Here is a 24,899-nt window from a genome sequence, read left to right on the forward strand (position 1 = left end):
GGACTCTAAAATGGCGACCGCACACAACTCCGTACTAGTTTCGGTTTCGGTTACCGAACGTATAGCGACGCATTCGCAAGCGAGTGTACCTGGGAAGCTCCGCGCGTCGCTTTGCAGCTGTTCTACTATTCATGTTCGTCGCCACAACGTACAAATTCCAGTGCGCAGCCCGAAACAGCTTCGGAATAAGCTGCTCTGATATGCGAAAAAAAAATCGAATACATATTCGAACTTTTACGAATATTGGAAGACTTCGAATATCAAATTTTCGAATACGAATACTGATCGAATATCGCAAATATTCGAAATTTCGAATATTTGCATACCTCTACTTTTAATGCTTGTCTAGTGAAGCCTCATATGCTGTGAAATAATTCTGCAACGTAGTTTATCGCGTAGGCATAGAAAGAATCCCGCCGCAAGCTTTGTATTTGACGATCGTAGCAATGGCTTGAGCCAAAGTTTATTATTGCTTGTGATTGATATTTAGGTGTCCAAGAACACTACAAGGGATTGGTGTTGGTGGACAACGTTAAGTAGTTATAGATGTAGTTAAACTACATTGCAGTAGTTAAAAAAGTAGTTTTAACTACTCCCCTGTAAAAGTAGTTGAACTACTAGTTAAACTACTCAATCACAAAGTAGTTAGTAGTTATAGTTAAACTACTGTAGAAGTAGTTAGTGGCCATCACTGTCTATAATTATGAACTTATCCTCGATAAACTTGGTTTGACAACCCTAGCACATCGTAGAACCTCAGATATCACATTTTCCAATGCAAAGTAGTACATGTCTCGTCTTAAGCTGTCGTTGGTCTATTTTCTGCCGTTCATTTTAGTTCTTTCTTGTGTTTTCATCCTTCCTTCATCATCTTCACATAATGTTCCACGTGCAGTGGGGTAGGGTGCGCACCTCCGCGGTGAAACACCCCATCTCAACGTCATCATTTATTGTTGTCTTTGTTGTGCCGTTCACTCCGACCACGCCTTTATTTTATGTTTTGTTTGATTTCTCACAGTTTAGCAGATACCAACAGACTTCGTAACAGCCATAGTGTACACACGTTTGCTCAACGATGTTAGTTCTCCTAACAGCTGTCAAGTTTTTAGCTTTTTATGTCCTATACCCTTACCGCGTGAAGTAACACACACATCTTTGCTCCTCGTATTGTTATTTCTTGTTTGTGTTCTTTATCTGTTGTAGTCTCTTCTGCGGCGAGCCATTTCCCAAACCTGTGGTTGCGCGTGGCCTTGAACGTAGGCTTCGCCGCAACGCGTTCGTGCGGCGATGGAAGGCCCCTTTACAGATTCAAAATTTGGAACCTGAATGGAACCTTGAAGATGCCACTATTCATGCCAAAAAAAATGCTCAAAAGTTTTGTCCTGGCAGAGGCAAGATGCTATTAGAGAACGAATGCAAAGCGCTGCCAGTGGAATATGTAGCACGCGCTTTTCGTTCCAGAATACACAGGCTCTATGGGAGCCGTTTTAGGTGAAGCTTGCTTTACGTTTTGTCCCTAATTCTTGGGCATGTACAGGAGGTTTGTACTTTCTGATTTGAAGTTTTGTCTGCAACTCTAGCTAGCCTCAATGCTACCCCTATGTTTGCAATGTGACAACACTCTAAACCGTCTAGGATCTCCTCAAAGGTCACACATTAGATTAGAGGTTCCTCAATGTTGGCAACGCCACAGCGCGTGGTCGTCAGTCTGACTCGCTCATTGTCAATCACGTCAAATATGGCGTTTGTAACTATGTGTTTGCCCTGAGTTCGTCATCCAATTCCAGTTGTATTTCAAAATTGGTATTCGCCTGGTGTAAGCACGGAGTGCGCTTAGAGACAGTGTAAACTTCTATTCCAGTAATCGGATCAAAACGCGGAGCAGATGATTAACTTTAAACATTATTTATTTTAACTCCAGTGAAACGGCACTCTTTTATACCCCTGACACACGATAAGGCAAGAACTCATTTGAAGGTGTTCCTTCCTATGGGTCCTTTAACCCTTTGAAGAACCCCTTGAAGGAAGGAGTTCGCGCCGCTTACACACTACAATGGCGATCTCGCGTTAATTTTTCTCTCACCGCACACCGGAATAGCTCAGTGCCTCGGCGATTCCTGCGTTGACTTCACCATTGTACATGAAAGCCATACATCTTTCACCATTGTGTTTCCCTCTCTTCTGTCTCTTCCACACTCTTAAATTGTGAACACCCTTTTTGGTGTAAATGGGGTGTAATTTGGATATAAATCGTTTTGCACACCCCTGTTACACCCTTCCTGTTAAGTTTGTATGGGGGTGTTAAATGGGTGTAATAGTTACAGAGCCCGATTTTGGGGGTGTATATGTGGCTACAGGAGTAAAAAGAGTGTAACTGAGCAAAATGTTTCACATTGTCGTGGAATATGAATGCCGTGTGTACTGAGTCTTTAATTTTCCATAAGAAACGGGGACGTTATCTTGATGCTGAGCTGATACTCGAAGCAATTCCTCACTTCAGTGTTTTGTATGTATATAATCAAATTAAACTGAGACACATCACCCTTCCTTTTTAACTGGAAGGCGAGCAGGGCTATCGAATTTGCAGACGCTCGCAAGACGAGCAATGGATATAGTATCTGGTCCCTCTTAGAAAGGAAATGCCTGGAAAGGAAGTGAGCTTTTGGTCCGTTATCGCGTTTATCTGATATTGCAAATGTATGGCTAAATTTAAACGCGTATATCCTTATCCGTATATCAGACCGTATATTGGTCCAATATGGCAGCAGTTCGGAATTGCTATATTGGGAGAGTATTGCTCCACAATGCATTACATTTTCATGTTATGCATTTACTTTGGCTGATGATACACTCACTATGGAAACAAAGCTGAACACGTTACGCCACTGTTTAAGGGTGTTGATTTGCACGTAAAACGGAACAGCTAGGGTATCACTCCGTTACACCCCAAATGGTGTTGAATTAGCAACTCTCCTGCAGGGTGTACTTCCATCTTAGGGTGTTGAGTTACACCAAAAACGTAATCAGTTAGGGTATAATCCAATTACACCCAAGAAAGTGTTTGAAATTTAAGAGTGCAGCCTCAGAACATCATTTTTCATCATGTTCACCATTGTGTTTCTGTCCACGCAGGCCGTGCTAATGCCTAGTTCACACTGTGTCATTTTCACGCGTTACGGATGCGGCGCGGCACGGTTGTCATGATCACGAAGTACGGCGAACCGCGAAGCACAGGACACGCAAGAGTTGTGCTCGACCGCATTCCATGCGGTACGGGTTACCTTCCGGATACGCATGCTGACTAATGAATGCAGGCGCACCGCGCAAGCGTATCACTGCCCGTTCATGGCTGACTGGAGAGTGGAGTCGTGGTGAAGGGGTGTTGGTCAAACACAAGCGTTTTCACTATCAAGAACGCATGTATCTGAAGAGCGCCTCGTATACCCGCAACGGAAAGAAGCTGCAGTGTGAACTACATAGGCATAACTTATTTTCCCACAACTTTGTTACCCATCACTTCACTCTCAGCTCTTTCGGCGCGCTCAGAACTTTCAGTGCTTGAGCATTGTCACTCATTAGAGTCAGGACTAGTCAGAAACACGATTATTCTTTTACAACGCACACGCACACGCAGGACCGCAGCAAGCAAAACACAACCAGCAACACCAACTGCGAAATAAACCCGCGAAAAGGAGTATAGAAAAATTATCGTTACACAGCAACAAGTTTAACGGCAGCAAACCTTATATACTCAAAAACCTCCGGAGAGGAGGCAAAACACAATTTCGCTTTTGTCGATAACACAAATAAATAATAAATAAATACTGGCGTGCCTAGCGGATGCCGAGGAACTGCACTCGAGACTACTTAATTTACGATCTCTCATTAGAGACACGGTAAGATTCCTGTAAGTTTAGAAAATTATTTTAACGTCTCATAAAAATGTTAAAGATATCCACTTTAGTGTTAATCGGTTGTGTGTTAATCACTGGCAGCCTTTTCGATGCCGTTCCCGTAAGAAAGGTGATAGTCGCCTGTTGTGTAAAAGGAAATTCACCGTTGCCGTGTGTCAATGGGCACAAATGCAATCCTGGTATGCGCTCTTTTCTGGAAAAACCTTTAGAGTGCCCGTGTGTCAGGGGTAGAACAATTCTTAGAGTGTGAAATTTCCCATATGACATGTTTTTCCTCATTTTGATTGTATTGCCGTCTCATATATGCTGACGCAGTCAAAGGATTCGCACTTAAGTGGGGCATTTCCTGCAATAGGGTTCAAATGCCAACGCGTTCGTTCTTTTTTTTTTTCACGCGAAAACGTCTGCAAGTTCGGTTTGGTATCCAGGTAAAAATTTACTTATATAAACCCGTTCCAATGCGTTTCCATGCTGCTTCTACCTGAAGCGCGGCCTATGATTGCCCATAGTGCCTTAATATACGGATGGACGCAGTGGTTGGTTACCAAGGCAACCTGTACGCATTTGGAACGCAATATTGCGAACCGGGCTTACTTAAGGTTACCTCAGATAGACGTCAAAGACGGTTCTTAGCACCGACATGAGGCTGCATTGAAAGTTTCACAGCGAAGAGGGCAATAGAGCCGCAGAAAATTGGCACCCCGAATACGGAAACACACACGGCTCCAACATCACGGCACGCGACGCCACCAGTAAAGCAGCGCGGGAACTCATGTGCTTACGGCTACCAGTAGGACCTCTGAGGTCTCAGGTGCCTGTGCTTTACTCGGGCATGTATCTGAGGGTTTGTATCTCGCAAAGCACGACACGTAGATTTCTTTTTTCCTCAGTACTCTGGAGTGTTGTAGGATACGCGCATGATGTAATGAACCATGCATCTATCAAAGTGTCAAACCCCCCTAAAAATATGGAGCGAACCAGTTTACACCAGTGTAAGAAATATTTCTTTATTCGGGTGTGTTTCCACGTGACCGTACCGTTGGTTGCTCTATGAGAAGAGCCGGCACTTACTTTGCTGTTGCAGATACTTCAACTGATTCGGTATCTTCCAAAATGTACGGCTTTTCTGTCCTTACGTCCACCGAAAATCGAGGGAGCACTGCAAACAAAAGACATAATGATGGAGCAACTGTAACATATAAAGACTTACTAATTATCTTTTACGCATGGTAGATGTGTACTGCTGCAAAGATGATAGCGGATAGGAGCAAGATAAGAGGGGTACGATTTGCGGCCGTAGTAGGCATAAGCACCTCAGTACAATGGGGCCAAAGCTTGTTATCTGCTAGCTACACGAGTAAGGCATTCAAACCGACAACATGAACGCAACAACCTCACAAAGGAAAAAAGTGACCCGCTAACAGTATTGAGCTTACCTCGATTTCACGTGTATTGACGCCCTTAAGGCACAGACATTCCCATTTTACGGGACCCCATATGCTAACAGAAGGAAAGTATTGACTGGTATTGACTCCCTAAACCGAAAATTTGCCGTCTTGCAACGGGTTCGCCGTGAGCCTATACGCGTGGAATGGGTAACGCCCGATACAGGTTTTTCTCTTTCGATAACAAGCCTTGCGAATTTGTGAGAAGACCAAACCATCACTATCTCTACAGAGAAATAAAATGGAAAGGAGGTTAAGAAAAGAAGTTAAAAAGGAAGAGAAAAAGAACACCTCGAAAGTTGGCGATCGGTATGGGCCGCCTGGTCCCAGTTGCCTTGTCGACCATATAGATATCGACGACGGATATTTCGCATTCCGAAACTGTGTGCGGAGGGTTTTGACTTAAGAAAGGCATGCTAACCATGGTTTGCGTATGGTATCCCACAGTACACTACATGCGACCGCAACATAGTGCATATCTCGTTTTGTGAGAAAGCGCGTCACATGACTTTTCGACGACGTTAGTGTACTTCAGTATGAGATGCAAATGTTTCACTTGTACCTGTTATCATGACTGGGCGTACAAGAATGCTTCGACGGTACTTCATTCGTGCACGTACATGTACAGTGCTGGACACAAGTTTACGGAACACGCTCCGGCGCATTCCTTCCTCAGGGTGCACGCTAGCAGCAAATGGGACCGTACGGATTTCCGAGCAGGTGACCTGAAAGTCAGTATGGTGCCATTCGCTGCTAGTGTGTCACTCTCAGGAAGAAATGCGCGGGAGCGTGTTCCGTGAACTTTTGTCCAGAACTGTACTAGACGTTCTGTACAAGCTTGTCAGGAACCACTGCACTTACCATATTTGTCTACTTTGAAGGTCGTTGTGTAGTTCAGGTGATTCTGCAATATATTATGTGTGAAGCGCTGTATGTAATCTATACGAACGCTAGTTCATACCTATGTATCATGTATGACAATGATATACACTCATCTTACCTGTAAATGTACTCACAATTTGACAATGGTGCACACACTAAGCATTACGCGAACAATTCCAACATTAAATATTGTAACTGCTCCCTGCTTGCTTTGCTATGCTCTCGGGCTTGTCTAAGAGGATGTGTGTGCACTGATTACTCAGACTTGCCCCTCTCTGTTTTACTCTGCCGGGTCCGAAAGACGGTCAGGTTGAGGAAAGGTCAGTGAGCACCAGTGGCAACACTCGAAGCGTTCGACGACAGCGCGATGTCGGTGTTGTGTAATTGGCTGCATGCCATGAGAGCCTTAAACTTACGGCATTAAGGAATGGTCGTAAGTTACATACGGCCCTAAGCTGTGGGGAGCTGCCAGACGGTATCCGTGAAGGCATTTTGTCGCTGATGTCCACGTCGATAAACAAGTCTGTGAACGTTGAATGTAATGTAGCGAAATCATGCTTTTTCTTACTGAAAGTACACGAAAACAACATTTTGTTGGCATTTTCAAAATACAACAGCAAACTATACTTGCTTTTAAGTGCTTTGGATATTTTTTTGAGTGGCGTCTAACTTTTTGGATGCAGACGACACGATGCGATGCCGCGTGCAGTGGTTCGAGGTGATAACTACAAACGTAGCTCTTGTACAGATGGGATTAAAAGCGAAGCAAAGTGCAGAAACGCCAGAAAAACACGAAAAAAAGAAAGATGACAATATTACGTCGGGTAAAAGCATTTTATTTCGAATTGAATTAAACGTGCTAAATCCTGTTTATGGTGTGCTTGGTAACGAGGCTTGGGCAGTTTCGATGGAATGCCGTAGACTGTCTTGCGGGAACGCCGTTGCCCTTCTACCTCAGTTTTGTCACAAATGCCTTATTGCTGACCGTCTGGCAGGAAGTTAATGACAGTATGCATTTACGGCCGTGACCGTTAAGGTCATATATGTGCCCGTCTGACAGGGGTATAACAAGCTGCCTTTCTTAGGTAAGCGGCTAGTGCTTAGCAGAATCATGTGGCACCTTGTGACGTAGGGGTGCAAGCTATGGCTGGGTTCGGTGGGTCTCATTGTACTACGAAGTATGACCTGAGTAAGCAATATCGCCACGAGCAACGAAGAAAAGAGGGAAACTGAACTTCTAGCGACGCCTGTTTTCCCTATAAATTATTACGCTTACGACATGATAATTTACGTGCACGTCATTGGCTCGTTTCACAATCTCGTCCAGTATGGTCAACTACATTCAATGACACTGCTATCGGGACTCCTTCCCTTGGGGTAAACGTCCGTGACTTGCCTGCATGTTTTCAGCAAACTTCAAGCATATGCAGTTCAAACAAGAATATTGTAGGTTTCTGCCAGAGCATTCGTCCGAGGGCTTCAAATTTATTTTCTCTCCATTACCAAGACCTGGGACATTTCTTAACAACCATAACAATAAGAACTTTATTTTTAAGAAGATGAATGGGGAGTTTCATCGCCAACGGATGGCGCCTTGTATCTGTGCTCCACGTAAAAGCCAAAACAAACATTTGAGCTACTCATTGAAGTGCGCATTTGGCATGCGCATCTCTACAAAGTGCAAAGCACTCAAACCTCATGAGACATCCACAAATAAACCAGTTTGAAGGCTTGTTTGTAACGCTCTGCGAGAGCGGCGTTTACGTGCTTTCACATTGCATCTAAATCTCTTGTTGATACATTTTCTTCACCAACAGCAGCAATTTTTTTTAAATATATGCTTATGTACCTGTACGGACCTGTGTGCAAACGTAACACTAACCTTGTAGCCGTGCAGGGCGACAATCGTCCATTCTCCAAGCATGGTTCTCTCAGGAAGGTCAAACTCACCACTGAAGATCGGAGTATTCCACGGACTAATGATGTGTTCCTGGACGACGATTTCCTGTGGGTTCTGCAGACGGAAGCAAATAGCTAACTATCATATCGCCATAAAACTCCTGCATGAATTGCTGCCCTTGTTTTAGGGTGGATGAAACATTGTTACTGGAAAAAATCACGAGTTATAGAGCATTCATCACGACGCCATCATTATAATGCGTGAGTGATACAGCCTGGATTTCGTTACGCCGTCGTTATAATACCGTAGGTCAATATCACGGCGCTGGATTGCTTCGCTTTGCTTACTGAAATGCAAAATACAACATAGCTAATGCTATAGTCGTGACGCTGACCACGACTGTGTGGCCAACAACCGCAAGCTGTTACCCCCAGCACCAGTGCTATCAGGTTAGCACCTGGATCGCGTTCCCCAATGATTCAACCGACATGGCCCTGATTTCCGTGCACATGGTGCCTTCTAAACTGCCTTGTAAACTTGTAAAACTGTTGTCAATTTCTAGCTATTTTCATAAGTGGCGCAAGCGGGATTGCAGCAGATTGTACCAAATTTGCCGCACGAGGTGTCAGGTAAGCTTTCCACAAACATTTACGGAACACGCGAACGACGTACTTTCTCTTCAGCGCGACACCCTGGCGCTGGGAGAAGCGGGTTGGTCCACTCATTCAGAGAGGTCGACGAGAAGGCTGCCAACACTCGAGAGCGCATTAAAGCGATACTTGAACTACCACGGTGGGGTTGCTGCCAGCCTCACCTACGAGCTTCCCCTGAACGTCTTGACGCTAATGAACAGCACAATCAGAGCACGGCGTTGAGAAAAAGGACGCCGCGGCGGTGTGGGCGTGTGAACGCCACTTTCTCCCCGAGCGAGGCCCTCTCACTCCTCTTGGAAGGGGGTGACATCACTCTGACCGCGTTGTCGCTGGAGCCTCCGCAGCTGGCATTTTCCAGCGAATTTCGACCAAGCAAGGAACCTCACCATCTCCAATTTTTTTTGAAATAGTATATTCTTCAGGGGACGCGAAATGACGAAAAATGCGCTTATATTTAAGCCCCAACCTTCAACCATTTTCGAGGGAGAGCGGGAGAAAGAAACTGGTCGAAATGTGACCCAGTCGTTTCGGGCTACTTTGCGGGGTTCTCCATTGAGTACTATGCGGTTCTAAGAGCAATATTTTTTTTCACCTGCTCACTACTGTATGGACAACACACTTTCTTCTTCCTACCCATTTATAACTTAAACTTTTTCGTAAAAAAAATGGCAAAGCCGCAAGAAAACGCGAAAAGCGCCATTTTTCGGAGCCTTCCTATACTGACGCCGTTTATCGGAGAATAATGAAACCTATACCATTCGTTTCGTCATTTCATTCCCTATCTGTCGATACCATTTTCATTATTCTAGAGTTAATCTGCTAGAAGCCTATTGTAATAATCCCACAGGCGGCATCGCGATTTACCTGTATTTCGGCCGGCGCTAGCAAAACATGGCCATCAAAAAGTTGCCGCGATTTTTTTATATGTTGCGCAGAAACCCTTTCCTAACACACAGAAAAAAAATTGAGAGTCGTATTTGATTGTCGGTGACGCTACGATTTTTTAAATTGACAGTGTGCACGCGCGCAGCCTCTAGGCGGTACTCTCCCGTAGCTGGTCGGCGTTACGATCGCCAAGGGCGGACGCGATTCAGAGAAATCAAGTGGAAAACGCGGTTATGGAGCTGTTATGGCAGCTGTCGTGGTAAGCTCGAAGTTTGCACAGTTCGTCCATACGCATTCCTCTATGCATGGGCTAATACTAACCCATTTAGGGGGAATGGAGTAAAATTTGTTAAAGCTAAGCCTTATGTCTGGATACTTGTTCCTAAATTTCCTGTAGGCTTCGCGGATTGAACAAGTCATGTACCTCTTAGCTTTTGTGGGTTTCTGGCCTCCTCCTTCAACGTGCACGACACCTCTTGATCTTGGGCTCTGAACTGTGCAGTCCAGCTCATCCACCGTATAAAAGCTCGTTGCTCTCGCCAAATCATCTTCCTTCAGAGTACGGGTCAGGCAATGCCCACACATCTTTTACCGCGACCAACCTCTGGGACTCTTAATCATGTTCCGGGTTGCCTCAGGAACGATTGCTTGGACGTCGCGCTCTGACAGTGATGCAGGAAGAAGCGTAATAATTTGGCATCGCTGTTGCAGGGACTTACTTGCTCAGTATAGGCCATCCTAATATTTCCCAACAGCACTAGGCACAGCTGGCAGTTGCTATTCGATGTACCGGGAAGGGAAACGTCGAACGCTGCTTCAATCTGTCGACGTGCCTTGACACCTAGAGCTTCCGAAATTTCGGAGTTCTTTCTTTTCACGTACGATGTGGAGGTCTTGTTGCGCTTTCTCACAGGTGTCACGCCGATGCCTTGCGACCTTATTAATCGATTGATTTCATCAATCTCTTCGTCTTCTGTTGAAATCGGATCAGCTTTCGTACTGGTGTTGGATGACGTGGTCGTTGGGGGTTGTTGTGATTCACATAACTTCTGGAACTTCACAAAGCAGTTTTGGCACAGCATATGTGGTTCCCGGATATCACCTGCACCTTCGGCACCAAGTACAGCTTTCAGGGCGTCAACACCAGTCCGAGTCACGCACTGGTTCTGCACGCAAGTCCTTAGTACGGCTTTTTTTTTTCTTCTTGTGCTTGTGTGTGCAAATAGTCTGCACAGTAGACCCGTTTGCTGCTCTAGGCAGAACTCATGTCTCATGTCGAAACGCCAGGACTACAAGGCGAGCCTGAAACAGCCGCGGCAAAAACTTGGGTGGTGACAATTTAGGCGCCATCATTCACACGGGTCAATCGCTTGATCCAGTCTTGACCAATTTTGGCGACGAGCCATATCTGTCAATATCCTCCGTCAAGGCCAGCTTTAGCTTGGTGCCTTTGAACACAAATGCAGCGGCTCTTGGAAGCCGCCAATGAGGCATCATCAACAGTTGGTCCAAAAGGTTGTCCCGTGAGGAAGCTTTAGACATAAGGTGTCCCATGGTCTTGAGGAAAACGAACTCTGATGATATGTATCGATAGTGTCAGCGACTCGGATATGACGGCGTTTTTAACTTAATTTCACTGAATCGCGTCCGCCCTTGGTGACCGTAACGACAACCAGCTGCGAGAGAGTACCGCCTAGGGGCAGCGCACGTGCACACTGTCACTTCAAAAATCGTAGCGTCACCGACAATCAAATACTAATCTCAATTTTTTTTCGTGTGTTAGGAAAGGGTTTCTGCGCAACATATACAAAAATCCCGGCAACTTTTTGATGGCCATTTTTTGCTAGCGCCGGCCGAAATACAGCTAAATCGCGATACCGCCTGTGGGATTATTACAATATGCTTCTTGCAGATTAACCCTAGAATAATGAAAATGGTATAAACAGATAGGGCATGAAATGACGAAATGAGTGGTGTAGGTTTCATTATTCGCCAATAAACGGGGTCAGTACAGGAAAGCCACGAAAAACGTCGTTTTTCCAGTTTTCTTGCGACTTTGCCATTTTTTTACGAAAAAAGTTTCAGCTACAAATGGGTAGGAAAAAGAATGTATGTTGTCCATGTAGTAGTGAGCAGGTGAAAAAAATTGTCGCTCTTAGAACCGCATCGTTCCTAGTTGAGAAGCCCGCAAAGAAGCCCGAAACGACTGGGTCACATTTCGACCAGTTTCTTTCTCCCCTTCTCCCTCGAAAATGGCTGAAGGTTGGGGCTTAAATATAGGCGCATTTTTCATCATTTCCCGTCCCCTGAAGAATATATTTTTTCAAGAAAAAAAGTGTATCGACCGCTTCACTCGCTGGCCGGAAGCCATACCACTCGCCGACATAACTGCAGAGTCCGTAGCCTCAGCCCTCCTCTCTGGCTGGATTTCTCGGTTTGGCGTGCCGTCCTCCATAACAACAGACCGAGGCCGACAATTCGACTGCCACCTCTTCAGGGAGCTCTGCCACCTGCTCGGCACCAAGCACATACGTACCACCGCCTACCACCCCGTCGCCAATGGTATCATTGAACGTCTGCACAGGCAACTCAAGGCAGCCCTCTGTGTCGCGAACGATACGCGACCCTGGCTGGATCGTCTTCCCCTTGTGCTCCTAGGCATCCGCTCGTCCCTGAAGACAGACCTGCGCTGCTCTTCAGCCGACCTCGTGTACGGCTCGCCCCTACGGCTGCCCGGAGCTTTCTTCACACCAGTCGATTCGTCAGCTGTGCCCGACCCCTCCTCTTATCTCGACCGCCTACGCTCGATATTCCGCGACATGGTCGCAACACCTCCTCGGACCCCTCGCCGTTCCCGCACCATCTTCTGTAGCCCTGACCTGGACACAGCAACACATGTTTTCGTCCGACGTGACACCCTTCGCGCACCCCTCCAGCCACCATATGATGGTCCCTTTAAGGTACTTCACCGTGCCGACAAATACTTCGAGGTGCAGCTGCCGCGCGGTCCCGACACCATTACCTTGGACCGGCTGAAGCCCGCCCACCTCGCGGACATCTACGCACCCCCGCCGCCCGCAACCCACCTTCCCTTCCCTGCTGCCCTGCCCATTGCTATCAGCGGTCACCGTCGCGCGCGTCCGCCAACACGCCACGTTCGCTGGACTTCACCTCTCGTTCAACCCTCCACAACCCGGACTACAGGACAGTCCCTCAGCCGCAGGGGGGGAACCCTTGCTTAGTCGAAATTCGCTGGAATTAGCCAGCTGCACGCTGATTTTTAAGATGAGTCTATTTATTATCTAAGCACTTTTCGGACGAAGAAGTTGGTCAAGTAGATTCTCGGCCGGTGCAGAACATAGTAGTATCTGTATCATAGATGTTTTGCTTGATGAGACCGTCCCTTTAAACGAAGAGTGACACGCTGAATTTTATCGCGTGGCAGTATCACGAGAGAATAGTTTAACCCAGATACGCGCGCACGTAAAGAGCTGTGTAGCCCCAGCGAAATGCCTATTCCGTTGAAGGGCCAATGGGGGTTGAATTGTCTCGTCACTTCAACGGAGTGGCGAGTGCACGTGTAACATGGATGCTACTCTCCCCATATGATAGGACAAAAAGCCAAGGCGATTATACGCTCTGATATTGGGCGCGCCGTGTGTGCCTTTGCCAAATGAAGAAAGATCAGACAAAATCGAGAAATCGCGTTCTCTTTTTAAGACTACGAAGTGACAGTGGAAAATAAATGTGTCGCATACCTTCAGTTGGAGCGTAATGTTCTTCTGCAATGGCCGCAGCCGTTCATCCAACGATATCAGACGTATACGCACTGTAAAACAGAACTGCCTCTAAGAAGAGCTACATCAAATGAGCAACGATACGGCGCAATAACTTCGGACGTGATAATTACGAGCAAAACCGTCGTCAATTATCTCATCCTGGAACGTGGAGTGTCCAACGGTACATTCAAGCAGGCGTCGTGAGAGGCACACCATCAAGAATGCACATGCACTGCGTCTGCTGATCGCTGGTCATCACATCTCAACAGGGTAAGGTATACTCCACGGCTATGATACGCGCATTTGGAGCATGAACCTACAATGGCAGAAATGGAGCCTCTTGTCGCACCTTGTACACACATGCGACTGAATACCCACTCTCTTTTTCGATCACATTAGCCGCGGCGCCAATCAAGGAAGTGCGTGATTCTAAAAGTGCAGGCAGCTCATGAAGTACCTGTATGATTGACAGTACGGCACAAGCGCCATAGGTTGACGGCCATTGTGTTGAGAATCACAGGTACTTGAAGGGGTTCCGACACATCTCTACAAGCTTTGCCGCATAAATACGTATAAGACGGTTACTTACATCGATATGAACCTGCAATCTGAGTCTTACAGCAAAGGGAGTAATACAAACGCAAAAAAGTCGACCTTGCAATTACCAAAATTCATCGGACTTCACTGCAGGTGTCTCCGGCAGTGAGCCAGCGAGGAAAGTCACATGTTTGCAAGAGCAGATGGAAATCGTTGTTGCTGTCGCTCCTCTCATGTCAGATCGTGACGCGGACGTGTGTTCGGGGGACTACATCTCGTCCATTACACGAGTTAAAATAATTATTTATTTCCTGAATACTCTGTCGTGCAGTAGTGTGCGGGCATGATGTTAGGAACCGCATGCAACAAAGTGGCACAGCCTTTAGCTGCAGAATCCTGCCATCCCCGACCACAACCTATCTTGCGTTCTGTGTAGTTCAGAGCACCGAATGGTTTTTGTTATAGAATACGTAAGCGCTCAAATGATGTAATTAAGAGCGCGTTTATCCACTCTCACCTTTGCTTTTGGGGTGGTAAATGGGCTTGTCTGTCTGGATGAAGATGTGGTTAGCTGTAGCAGGGCTCACCAGCAGTTGCGTTTCCATGGGACTCTGGCTACCACATTTTACATTGAGAACGACGTAAAAGTTTGACGTGCCGTTGAGATCAACAGCATGGAGGACGTCTTCCTTCCACGTAACGTCCACAATTTTAGACGCACCTGCATAATTAGGCACATATGGAGCATGAGAACATTGTGACATGCTTCCTGAGGGAAGAAAAGCTGAACGGTGGCTCCAAGAACATTTAATTGTTTTAACAAAGAAATACCCAACCGACGATGGTCAGTTACTCTTCTATGGGTATGTTCAGTGTACCCTTGCACGACTGTATGTAGGGCTATCTTCGATGAAATACAATGAATGAATTAAACAATGAAGAATGAAATTTATTTTTACACCAAACGGTGCGGAATAACTATGGCAAAAAAGCCTGAAAGGCTTGACCAGGCCATAGATCCCCGTACATTTTTTAGCAACAGCAGCATAGTATAGATCACACAATATAACACACAGTACGCTGTCTCAGCCTGGAACAACAACAAAAATCTCTCACACAGCATACAGATGAGAAAAAAAAAGGATCTAAGCAAGAAATTGCACTAATAAATTAACATTTTTTTTAAATGTTGCCATCGTTTAAAGCTAAAGCATTAATATTAGTAGATGCAAGGTCGTCCAGAATGGTTGGTAACTGATATCTAATGGATTGACACCCGTAGCCCGTCCGACAAAGGGGCACAACGAAAGAAGAAAGCTGTCGAAAGCCGTGAGCACTTTCCATGTGTTCAAGGCAGAATATATCAACATGTAGATTGTCGGCGTTCATCATCCTCTTATAAAGCTAGATCAAACGATATTTATACAATGCATCTACTCTCAAAATCTGAAACTGGACAAAAAGGTGCTCTGCATGATCACGAAAATGTAAGGCTTGCAGAAAACGCAGAACTCTTTTTTGAATTAAATCAATTAAATCTAGCTTGTGTGTCTTAGTTTTACTGGCGGTACCCCAAACTAATGTACAGCAGCAAAGCTTAGAAAAAAAAATAGAGAATTGTATTAAATGAGCTTAACATTCACAGGAAGAAATTGTCTATATTTACTTAATATACCAGACGCTTTACATAACTTAGTTGTTAAAAATTTGCAATGGTCATTCCACGACATATCCTGAGAAAATATAACACCTAAAGATTTCGCAATATATACATACTCAAGTTCATATTTACCAAAGGTTAAGGGGCAAATTGTTGTTAATGTCTTGTTTTTAGGTTTAAAGATTACCGCTTTTGTTTTTGAAGTGTTAACGCGCAAACAATTTTTTTGAGTCCAAGCTCGAATGTTATCTAGAACGGCGTTTCCCTTGAAAACCAAGTCTGACCCTTGTGACGCACAAATGATCACAGTTCTGTCGTCTGCATATACAACGGGCTGCGCATCTTGGTCAATATAGACTATGTCATTTATATAGAATATGAATAGCAGAGGACCAAAGATGCGTCCTTGTGGCACTCCACATCGTATGTCAAGTATGTCAGACATGCCACTTTTTAAGGTTACAAACTGTATTCTAACCCCTAAATAAGAAGCCATGACCTCTAGAGGTTTGCCCCTGATGACATATTTGAACAGTTTGGTTAGAAGAGTGCCATGATTAACGCAGTCAAAGGCAATGGAACTAGATATCCCCGAAAGCTATTTTCTTCAACGAGAAGAGAAAAATGTTCTGCAATATTTTGAGGACATGTGGAAGTATACAGCCCAACCTCGGTAATTTTAGAGTCATTAAATTGGGGTACACAGTATCGCATTCCTTTTACGCGCCGGAGCCGCCGTTTGGTGCTCGCGGTTGGGCCCATCGTGTCACGTGGTCTCTCCTTCCAAGAACTCGCCGTCCATGTTGAGTTACCTTCATAAGAAACCGGTTTCCTGGGCTGAGAGCCCAGGGCTGAGAGCAACGCTCGACTGCGCGTTGTTCTCCATCGGAGAAGGGGGAGATGGGCGTCCCATTGCTAGGCGACGCAGCAGCGACGCCTCACTCAGGATCGCGGGCTCGCTTGCCGGCGTGGCTCAGTGTCGCTACTCTGCTCCCAGTTTAGTGAGTCTAGCTAATACGACCGTCGTTAGCCTGGCACGCATGCTACCTTACCGTTTTCGTCGGGAACTATTCTATCGTCCTGTACATCCTCCTCATTAATATGACAATTCGCTTACTCGACAATGGCCGGGATTTATGCACAAACTGTCGAACAAATGTATTATACTTCGAACATTTTGACCGCCTGAGGTATCAGATGACTCATAAGGCGCCACTTGTATAAGGGAAAACATGAATGTAATGGACAGTGTCCTCGGGTACTAATACATGCTGACCTGCTGCACTTGCACAGGAAGATTTATGAAGCATTACTGGACGCGCAGGCGGACGAGCCACACTGCCAGAAAGGAGCCACTATAGACCACATTCAAAGCGATCTCTTCCACCCAGACGGGAGCTATCTATAAGTGGGGAAAAAAGGGAATCTTCCCAAACATATCAAGATCAACCGCGTCCATAGTGGGCTTCTCTGGTTATTAATAATTCGGTGCTTTACGTTGCGAGACAACTGCTTCTCTTGTTGCCGATGCTGCGACCATGCAGGAATGTGCATATGTTTCACACACAAAAAAGAAAAGGTAGATAACAGTATTCCTGGAAGTATTAGCAGACTGTTGAACATTTCCACGCTCCGCGTTGACGAAGAAGTAGTAGGCTACAGCGGCAGATGGGGATCGTAGAGTCACTAAATCGTCGAGAAAGTCTTCCTATGCGCAGAGGGGAGGGTTCGAGTTTGCTTATTGCGCACTTCCAATCAGAACATCATCCGAAGGCCCATGCAACATTTATACAGAATAGAAGCATCGGAAGAACGGCAATCACATAGTCAGTCATCGCCGCCGGGGGCAACCTGTTGAATCTATGGCTGAAGACGACAATGAGTCATCACCTGCCTCCCTCTCACGTGACGAGAATCTCGTTCACATCATTCTGATATCATTCACGGCAATAAACACATCGTCAACCTGCTTCACTGTCTCGTCTTCCACACAGACTTACGAATCTACCAAAACTGCGAAAATGACTCCATGACTGCCCCGTTCGAGAACTAGGCACACGTGAGAATCATTATCACCGATCAGGGTGAACTGTAACGCGCAGCATGCCGTGGGCCGGATAGTGCTACTGAGCTACCGTGCTCTGTAGCGACCGTCCTCCGAAAGGGGTACAAACTTTACGCCTTTAGATCCAAGATCAACATCAACATTCGAAAACGAGATGCCTACACTAAGGTGTTCCCTATAGAAGGATACGGTAGCGGAAAAGTACTACGGTTACTTCGATTTGGCAGCGGAAACGGTAGTGATTTACTTTTTCAAATTTATAGCGACGCTATTATTGCGCTATTTTTTTGTGCGGAATAGCGGGTAGCGGTATTCCGTTACTTCGTTGTGGTAGCGGGCACAATACTGTACCTTATGGCTCACAAGGCTCACGCCGAGAAGGTACCGTTAAGTACATCGCACCAGTACGGTACGACAGGACCTAGAGATGACTACTGACGGGAATTAACACTGCGTCGCGCTCGAAGCGTATTTGCAGAATTCCAAACCACAACCGCAGTGCGAAACGTGCTGTACACGAAGCAAAGCCAACCAACGAGAAATCTACAGAATAGACGCTGTTATTTTTTCCCTCTCCCCTTTCGATATATACGATGTCGCACTCTTCTCATATTGACTTCTACGACGCTGTGAAACGCGACGAATCGAAGGCGGATGGAAACTGCGTAGAAAGAATAATGTCACGCGCCTTTTTATGCGCACGAGTAAACTGTTGAACGTATCAAGATAAACAACTCTTAGCCGGTCCTGTATCTCCAACACCTACAATGGTATGTGCGTACACAGAAACTCACCAGACGTTACAACGCCATTCCACGTAAACAATGTCCTCTGCGGGCCTGAATGTTCACGCAGCGTAACGGCCACATTTTGTTGTTGACCTTCGACGACGACTGATAGATGCTCCTTAGAGCCAACTCGTAGCACGTTGGGGGCCACCACATAGCAATCACTGCGGAAGACAACAAACGGAAAACGACAGCGTAATCAGTTACTTTGGTACAACTACTTGGTAAATAAAAGGGCAAGGAAGGCGTATATATCGACCAAATCGATGAAGTACTTACTTAGCCGACGCAATATTGAAGCACGTTAGTATCCCCAAGACTACGAGGAACACCATGGCGCAGTGTGGACTGCACATTGTGGTGTGAACGCTTTGCTACTGTTTTCTGCCGTTAAAATACGGCCACGTAACACTTCCGCAGGGTTTGGCACCGAAGTTTCATCTTGTGGTGAAATCACCCTTGAGGACACACGTTCCCAGTCGTGTCGCATATCGCCCGTATCTTGTAAAACGAGAATGAAGCGTCTACATGAAAAGAAGCTGAGGGTCCTGTCGCACTGCCGACCGCGAATATCGCTTTATGCAATACATGAGTTTGAAAGAAGGGAGAGGGTGCAGGCAAGCTGGTATCGTCTGAGAAGTTGTCGTCTGTCCTTCTTGTTCCGTGCCTCTCGGTCGCCAACCATGAGACATGAGTTTGAGTTTGATTATATATGTATATAAAAACGCGTGTATCCATTAGGTTGTTGAGATTCCATTTTGGGGTAGTTCAAGCAATACAGTTAAGATGTATCAACAAGGCTAATTTGGACACGTCCTTGGGGGTCGATGAAACCTAGAGGTCGAGATAAGTGATACTGTAGGACGAGCTGCTGACGAACTGGCAGTTACTAGAACAGAAGACACACGCGAACAAGACAATCGCGTTTGTGCTTCGTCTATTTTGCTAATAAGGTGGTTGCGTTCATGAGAAATACTGTCCGAAGCATATGCTGGAACACATGTTTCGAGCGTCAGGTCTCTGTGAGTGTGTAATATATTTACTAGCGCTGGTCAATGGGCAATTTTAGGAGATCCGAAGCACTCCACGATAACGATACAAAAATAACCTGTCGAATTCAAGATCAACAATGCGATGTCAGCCACAATGAAGGACTAGTGCGATTGGCATGTCGCGTTTTTGGAAGTGTTATTGTGAACATTTCACCATCTACTAAAATTCTCTAATGCGTGAATTTGGTGCTTCCTTGACTCGCTTACAACGTAAAACATTAAAACAATCATAACGAAAAGCAGCACGTCAATGAATCGGCAAAGAACCATCAAACGCAACTGATTCACAGCAAATCGGCGCGCATCAAAAAATTATATCGCTCATCAGTCATATATAGCAGTATCATATGTAGCAATATCGTGTCTCAATGATGAGTACACCACGTGACCTGCGATGTCGCCATTGCAGCTGGCACGTCGGAGCGCGCTTTCTGTGACAGAGTGGACAGTGCCCCATTCAGTGTTGTGAGAGAAGGCGTAGCCTAGAGCCCTGTACAGGCCGACTTTTCCGAGCCCGACCCCGCGCATCGAAAAATGGCCCGACCCGGCCCGATGGCTCAGTGAGCAAAGCCCGGCCCGGCGGCTCAGCGAGTAGAGGCCGGCCAAGTATTTCCAGTCGTGACTTACATGTTTCTAGCGCTTATCAAACAAATTCATAAGTAAATTTATAAGGAGAGAAGACAATGCCACAAACATACAAGAGCTGGCGATTTAACACCGCAACAGCATGAGACCAAATTAAACCCAGAACGCACGCCAGCAAGCGCGTTATCATTACACTACCAAGTTTTTGTGGAGGTAGAGGATGTTGTCGACGAACTTCTTCTCCCGATCCCTACCCTTCTCACCAAGCTTTGCGAACGTGGTTGGAAAATATGTGAGGAGTCAGGACCAATGTGAAGTGGCTATGAGGATGTTCTAGAGGGTCGAATCATACGCAGAATGCAGTGTCATTTGCGTGCTTTTTGCACATATGTGTACAACAATGACGCAAGCACATGATGATATGAACTAATAGTCATCCACTGTGCCGAACTAGCTTCGTGACCCAGCCGAACCAGACTATCGGAAACATGTTTGTCGGCCCGGGCGCGGCAGGGCCCGCAGTGCTGGCGTCGTTTGTCGGCCCGGGCTCGGCCCGGACCGGAGCACACACCCAATAAAAAAACCCGGCATGACCCGCGAGCCGGGCCGGGGCCCGGGCCCGTGCAGGGCTCTACTGTAGCCCCAGACCACCCAATGCATCATCGTTAGAACGCATTTTCCAGCAAAAGTGCGAAAATACGGGATGCGGGTGCATGATGTGGTTTATAGGAAAGCAAGAAGATGCGAAAGGAACGCCAACGCGGAGATGTAGATATATTCTGTAAAAGTCGTGTTGTTTTTGTTTTTTCACGTGTGACTGTTTCTCGTATTGTTCGCCTGGTCGAAATATCGGGGATTTAAGTAGCCGCGAAATGGATATACCGCTTATGGCATAGACTCTGAATATGAACATTGTACGTAACCTAGACGACTGAAACAATAGCTTGAGTACGTGGGATTAATATAGCAAATACGACATTGCTTTATTCATAACTTGTTTCTGAATCAGCAGTAATTACAGCCTTATGAAAACGAGAACAAATTTATTTATTTATTTATTCAGAACACCCTACAGCTCCATGGAAGTGCCATTACGTATGGGAGAGGGGGTACACGGCTTTACACATAGATGCGCAAACAAGACAACAACCCGAATATAACAAAAATCACTCAGAAAAGTAAATATACAACACCTTGACAAAGAAGTCCCTATAAGGGGAGAGGGCAGGGTCACGAGGAAGGTGGTTCCCATTCTAGTACTGTTTTCGGAAAGAAAGAATGTTGGAAAGCAGGTGTTCGAAAGCGATAAGGTTCTGACTTATACTCGTGATGAAGGCGTTCTGAAATAAACTTAGGTGGGAAGATATATTTTATATTAGATATATGTATATATATATAAGGGGAAAAAATTAGCAGGAGCTCTTTGGCTGCACGTATAGCATATGTTTGTAAGTCAAACGTCGCCATGCCAGTACTGGACAGCTGTTTCGGCCTTCTTGGGCCTCATCAGCAGTACGCAGGCAGGCAACGTTTGAGCGGATGGCGTCAGAAGGTCACGTGGCACGTGATGCCTCCCGTCAGGGTGCCCCAAGATACCTCTGAAAGCCCACTGCAAAGCCAGTCAAGTGTATACGGGAGAAAAAAAATAGCAGGAGCTCTTTGGCTGCTCGCATAGCATATGTTTATAAGTCAAACGTCGCCATGCCAGTACTGGACAAAACAGCTGGCCGAAACAGCTGTCCAGTACTGGCATGGCGACGTTTGACTTAGAGACATATGCTATACGTGCATCGTTCGGGATTGGCAAACCAGGGCAGCCATCTTAATCTGTAATTTTGAATTTCAAAACGTCTAGTGTCATTTATTTGTTTCTTTAATGGCCTTTTCCCCTCTTTATATATATATATAAGTTGATTCATTATATGACTCATATAGTTTGTTGTTGTGGAAAAGCTTTAAGCGAGCAAGTTTTAAGCAAGGATGAGAGCTGCTCGCTCTTGAAGTGATGGAAATGTTTCTATCAGTATGAAGCGTGTAAGGGCGTGCAGGGGCTTCAAAACACTCGCCCGCAAGTCCATACTCGCAGCGGCGCAGCAGCCTGAGTCTCTTATCACCTTGCGCACAGCTTGCGAATGCGAACGTACAAAACAGTCTTTCATTTCCTTTTTTGAAGGCACTGTTGAACACAACGTCGTCGCCTTGCAGTCTCGTCCAGTTAGTAGGCACAAACCTGGTGTCCCAGTGTTCCAGAAGATGGCACCCGCGTTTGCAAACCCCGCCGATGACTAAGCGGGAAAATTTTCCAGCGAGGGATTGTATTGCTATGCCAAATGGACTGAATCTTTTTGGAGTGTAACCTGATCTGGGATTGACCTTTGAAGTGATACAAGGATATGAGTCCGCGTCTTTAGCGAAGTTAAAGGTACTGTAAGGCAGTAGGGCTGCTATCTCAGAATATTTATCTATTAGATATAGGCTGAGCCTTCGTTACTGTTACGTCACAGTTTTCGTCCCAATTGCTCTCGTAGTGTTTTAGAAAAGCTAAAATTGCTCCTCCTCGCATTGTTCGTCAAGTACGGCGGTAAAACTACATTGCAGGCGAGGCGCGTAACACTGCGTCTAAAACAAAAGAACTCGGCTACGTGACGGCTACGTAGCCGTCAGGTGCAGCAAGCTAGTCGTGGACATAGATCACTGTTGCTTGACAAATTGGGGATTATTACCCACCAGATGTCGCCCCGGGCCGTTTTGCCGCAATTTTACTCTCAAATTAAAAATATTTAGTGTTTCCTGTCACATATGTATAACTTGTTGTACGGGTTTACAAGCAACAAGATGTTTAATTACGCCGTCAACGTAACCTGTTTATCTGCTACTTTGCGGTACCTTTAAGTCTCCGGGAATTGTTTTGCAAGACAAACCCAACCGAAAACCGCTTACATTCCACGCAAAAGTTTTATGGGAGCAGTGTCAGTTATGATATCGAGAGTTGTTCAAGTTCCCGGGAATTACTTTTCAACGCAAACCTACGCGAAAATATATTCCACGCGAAACTAATGTTTTTTACGGGAGTAGATGTATCAGTTTGGAGATCGAAGATAAAGAAGAGTGATGATATGAGTGTGACCCATCTCCAAACTTTATTACCTGCATATAGACCCGTGTACAACATTGCTTTTTCAATGCCCAATTATACACGCGAACCTGGAAAGAGCTGTTGCTATGCTGATCCGCAGCTAAACACCTTCTTCGCCTTGACGTCGGTGTCAATAAAGGCAGCAGTGTGCAAGCAACGCAAAGTTTATGGACTAGTTCCACAAAATTGTGTCATAATAGTGTGTGTGATGAGCGTTGTCTAATGCCGTCTTTGATGCAGAATCCAAAGTGTAGATGTCCGTCGGGAAATTACCCTAAAAGCCCATATATCTGCGACGAAGAAGTTGAGTTACATCAGTTTCACAGACGGCCGCAACGCAAAGTGTCTGGGTTATTTTACCGCGAAGCAACGAGATAACCGGTATCTTTAAACGAGTGACGCTTTCTCACTTGACCAGATGGAATGAACATGTCGCCAGCCTTCTACAGCGATAAGAGTGGCTTCACTAGAAACTGCAACTCCGTCCGACGTTTCCATCATACACACCGTGCTTCTCGTGGAGTGGGACAATGTTTTCCTAAATTCAGGCTTTTCTCCATCCAATGCTGCGCTGCATATCTATATGGGGTGTGGCCTACTTTGACGTAATATTGCTTTTACAGCCAGCTCCAGCCTGGATGAGTTTTCATAATAATTCGGTTAATTACTAAAACTGGGTGGGGGGGTTTAAATTACAATGTTGTAGATTAGAGCCCTGAAGGGTCCCCTGCCTAGACAGAAGAAACTACAACACAGACTAACCCGCCCGGACAGAAACCACAACGAGCTCATATAGTGCTCTATGAGAGATGAAACAATGCAAGATCTTCGGACTGCATCCTGCGAAGTTTAGTTTTAGGCGCCTCCGGTTTATGCCCCTCTGTCCGCTGTGTTCAATCCCTGTCGATTCATTTGGGGGGCATATGTTCACGAAAAAAAAAAAAAAAAACGACAGAAATCGCAGTGCTGATTGTCATTGCGATGCGATAGCATTCAAGAGCTCATCGCGGGCAATCTCATGGTGGACAGTAAGTGTCCGTGAAAAAAAAAAAAAAATCTACTACGTACTTGGCGATCATTAGCTTGTCTACGCTCCTGATGGAGACACAATGTGTGACACCTTCCGTTGCGGGTTGTGGTAATTTATCGTCATTTACTAGTCGAAGCTTCCCTTCATAAAGTCTTGCCTTTAGGAGATCCCGGCGTAGTGTCTACGAGCACCATGAGGGGAGGGGGCATCCATGTGTAGTCCACTTCTACACCCAGGTAGGGTAACTTCGGGAATCGTACAGGCGGTTACCGTGGTACAGAGTGCATATCCCACTGAAGGCTGATGAGGGATGCTCGAGCATTCCTCAGTTATTAGTAAGAAAACACATAATCATATGTGTTGTGCAGTGGGCAGTTCGCCACTACCCTATTCCTAAGTCAGGAGGAACTACACACCCTCTCTCAACTGTAACGCCACCACATTTCCCCCTTTTAATGCGCCAGCATTAGAAGGCTGATGTCAAAAGAAAAACGACTGTATCCGTCTGCGAACACGAGAAGGAAACGAGAAGGTAGGGTATACTATCACAGGAGCAGCTTGCACGAAAACAACGAAGGCAGCGGGAAA

The 24,899-nt window shown here is 45.8% G+C and overlaps 1 protein-coding gene across 1 annotated transcript in view; it reads right to left on the reverse strand.

The window, feature by feature from the left end:
- Window positions 1-18,967, reverse strand: part of LOC135385488 (A.superbus venom factor 1-like) — a 134,661-nt gene extending 115,694 nt beyond the window's left edge. The window contains exons 1-7 of the mRNA XM_064614826.1: window positions 18,788-18,967; window positions 18,515-18,672; window positions 14,513-14,716; window positions 13,438-13,508; window positions 8,124-8,255; window positions 6,221-6,263; window positions 4,986-5,073 (exon numbers count right to left, since the gene is read on the reverse strand). Coding sequence (XP_064470896.1) covers window positions 4,986-5,073; window positions 6,221-6,263; window positions 8,124-8,255; window positions 13,438-13,508; window positions 14,513-14,716; window positions 18,515-18,672; window positions 18,788-18,864 — 773 coding nt within the window. The 5' untranslated portion in view covers window positions 18,865-18,967. The remainder of the gene's footprint in view (window positions 1-4,985; window positions 5,074-6,220; window positions 6,264-8,123; window positions 8,256-13,437; window positions 13,509-14,512; window positions 14,717-18,514; window positions 18,673-18,787) is intronic.
- Between the last annotated feature and the right edge of the window lie 5,932 nt (window positions 18,968-24,899).

The sequence above is a fragment of the Ornithodoros turicata genome, chromosome 2 (assembly GCF_037126465.1).
Source record: "Ornithodoros turicata isolate Travis chromosome 2, ASM3712646v1, whole genome shotgun sequence".
NCBI lineage: Eukaryota > Metazoa > Arthropoda > Arachnida > Ixodida > Argasidae > Ornithodoros > Ornithodoros turicata.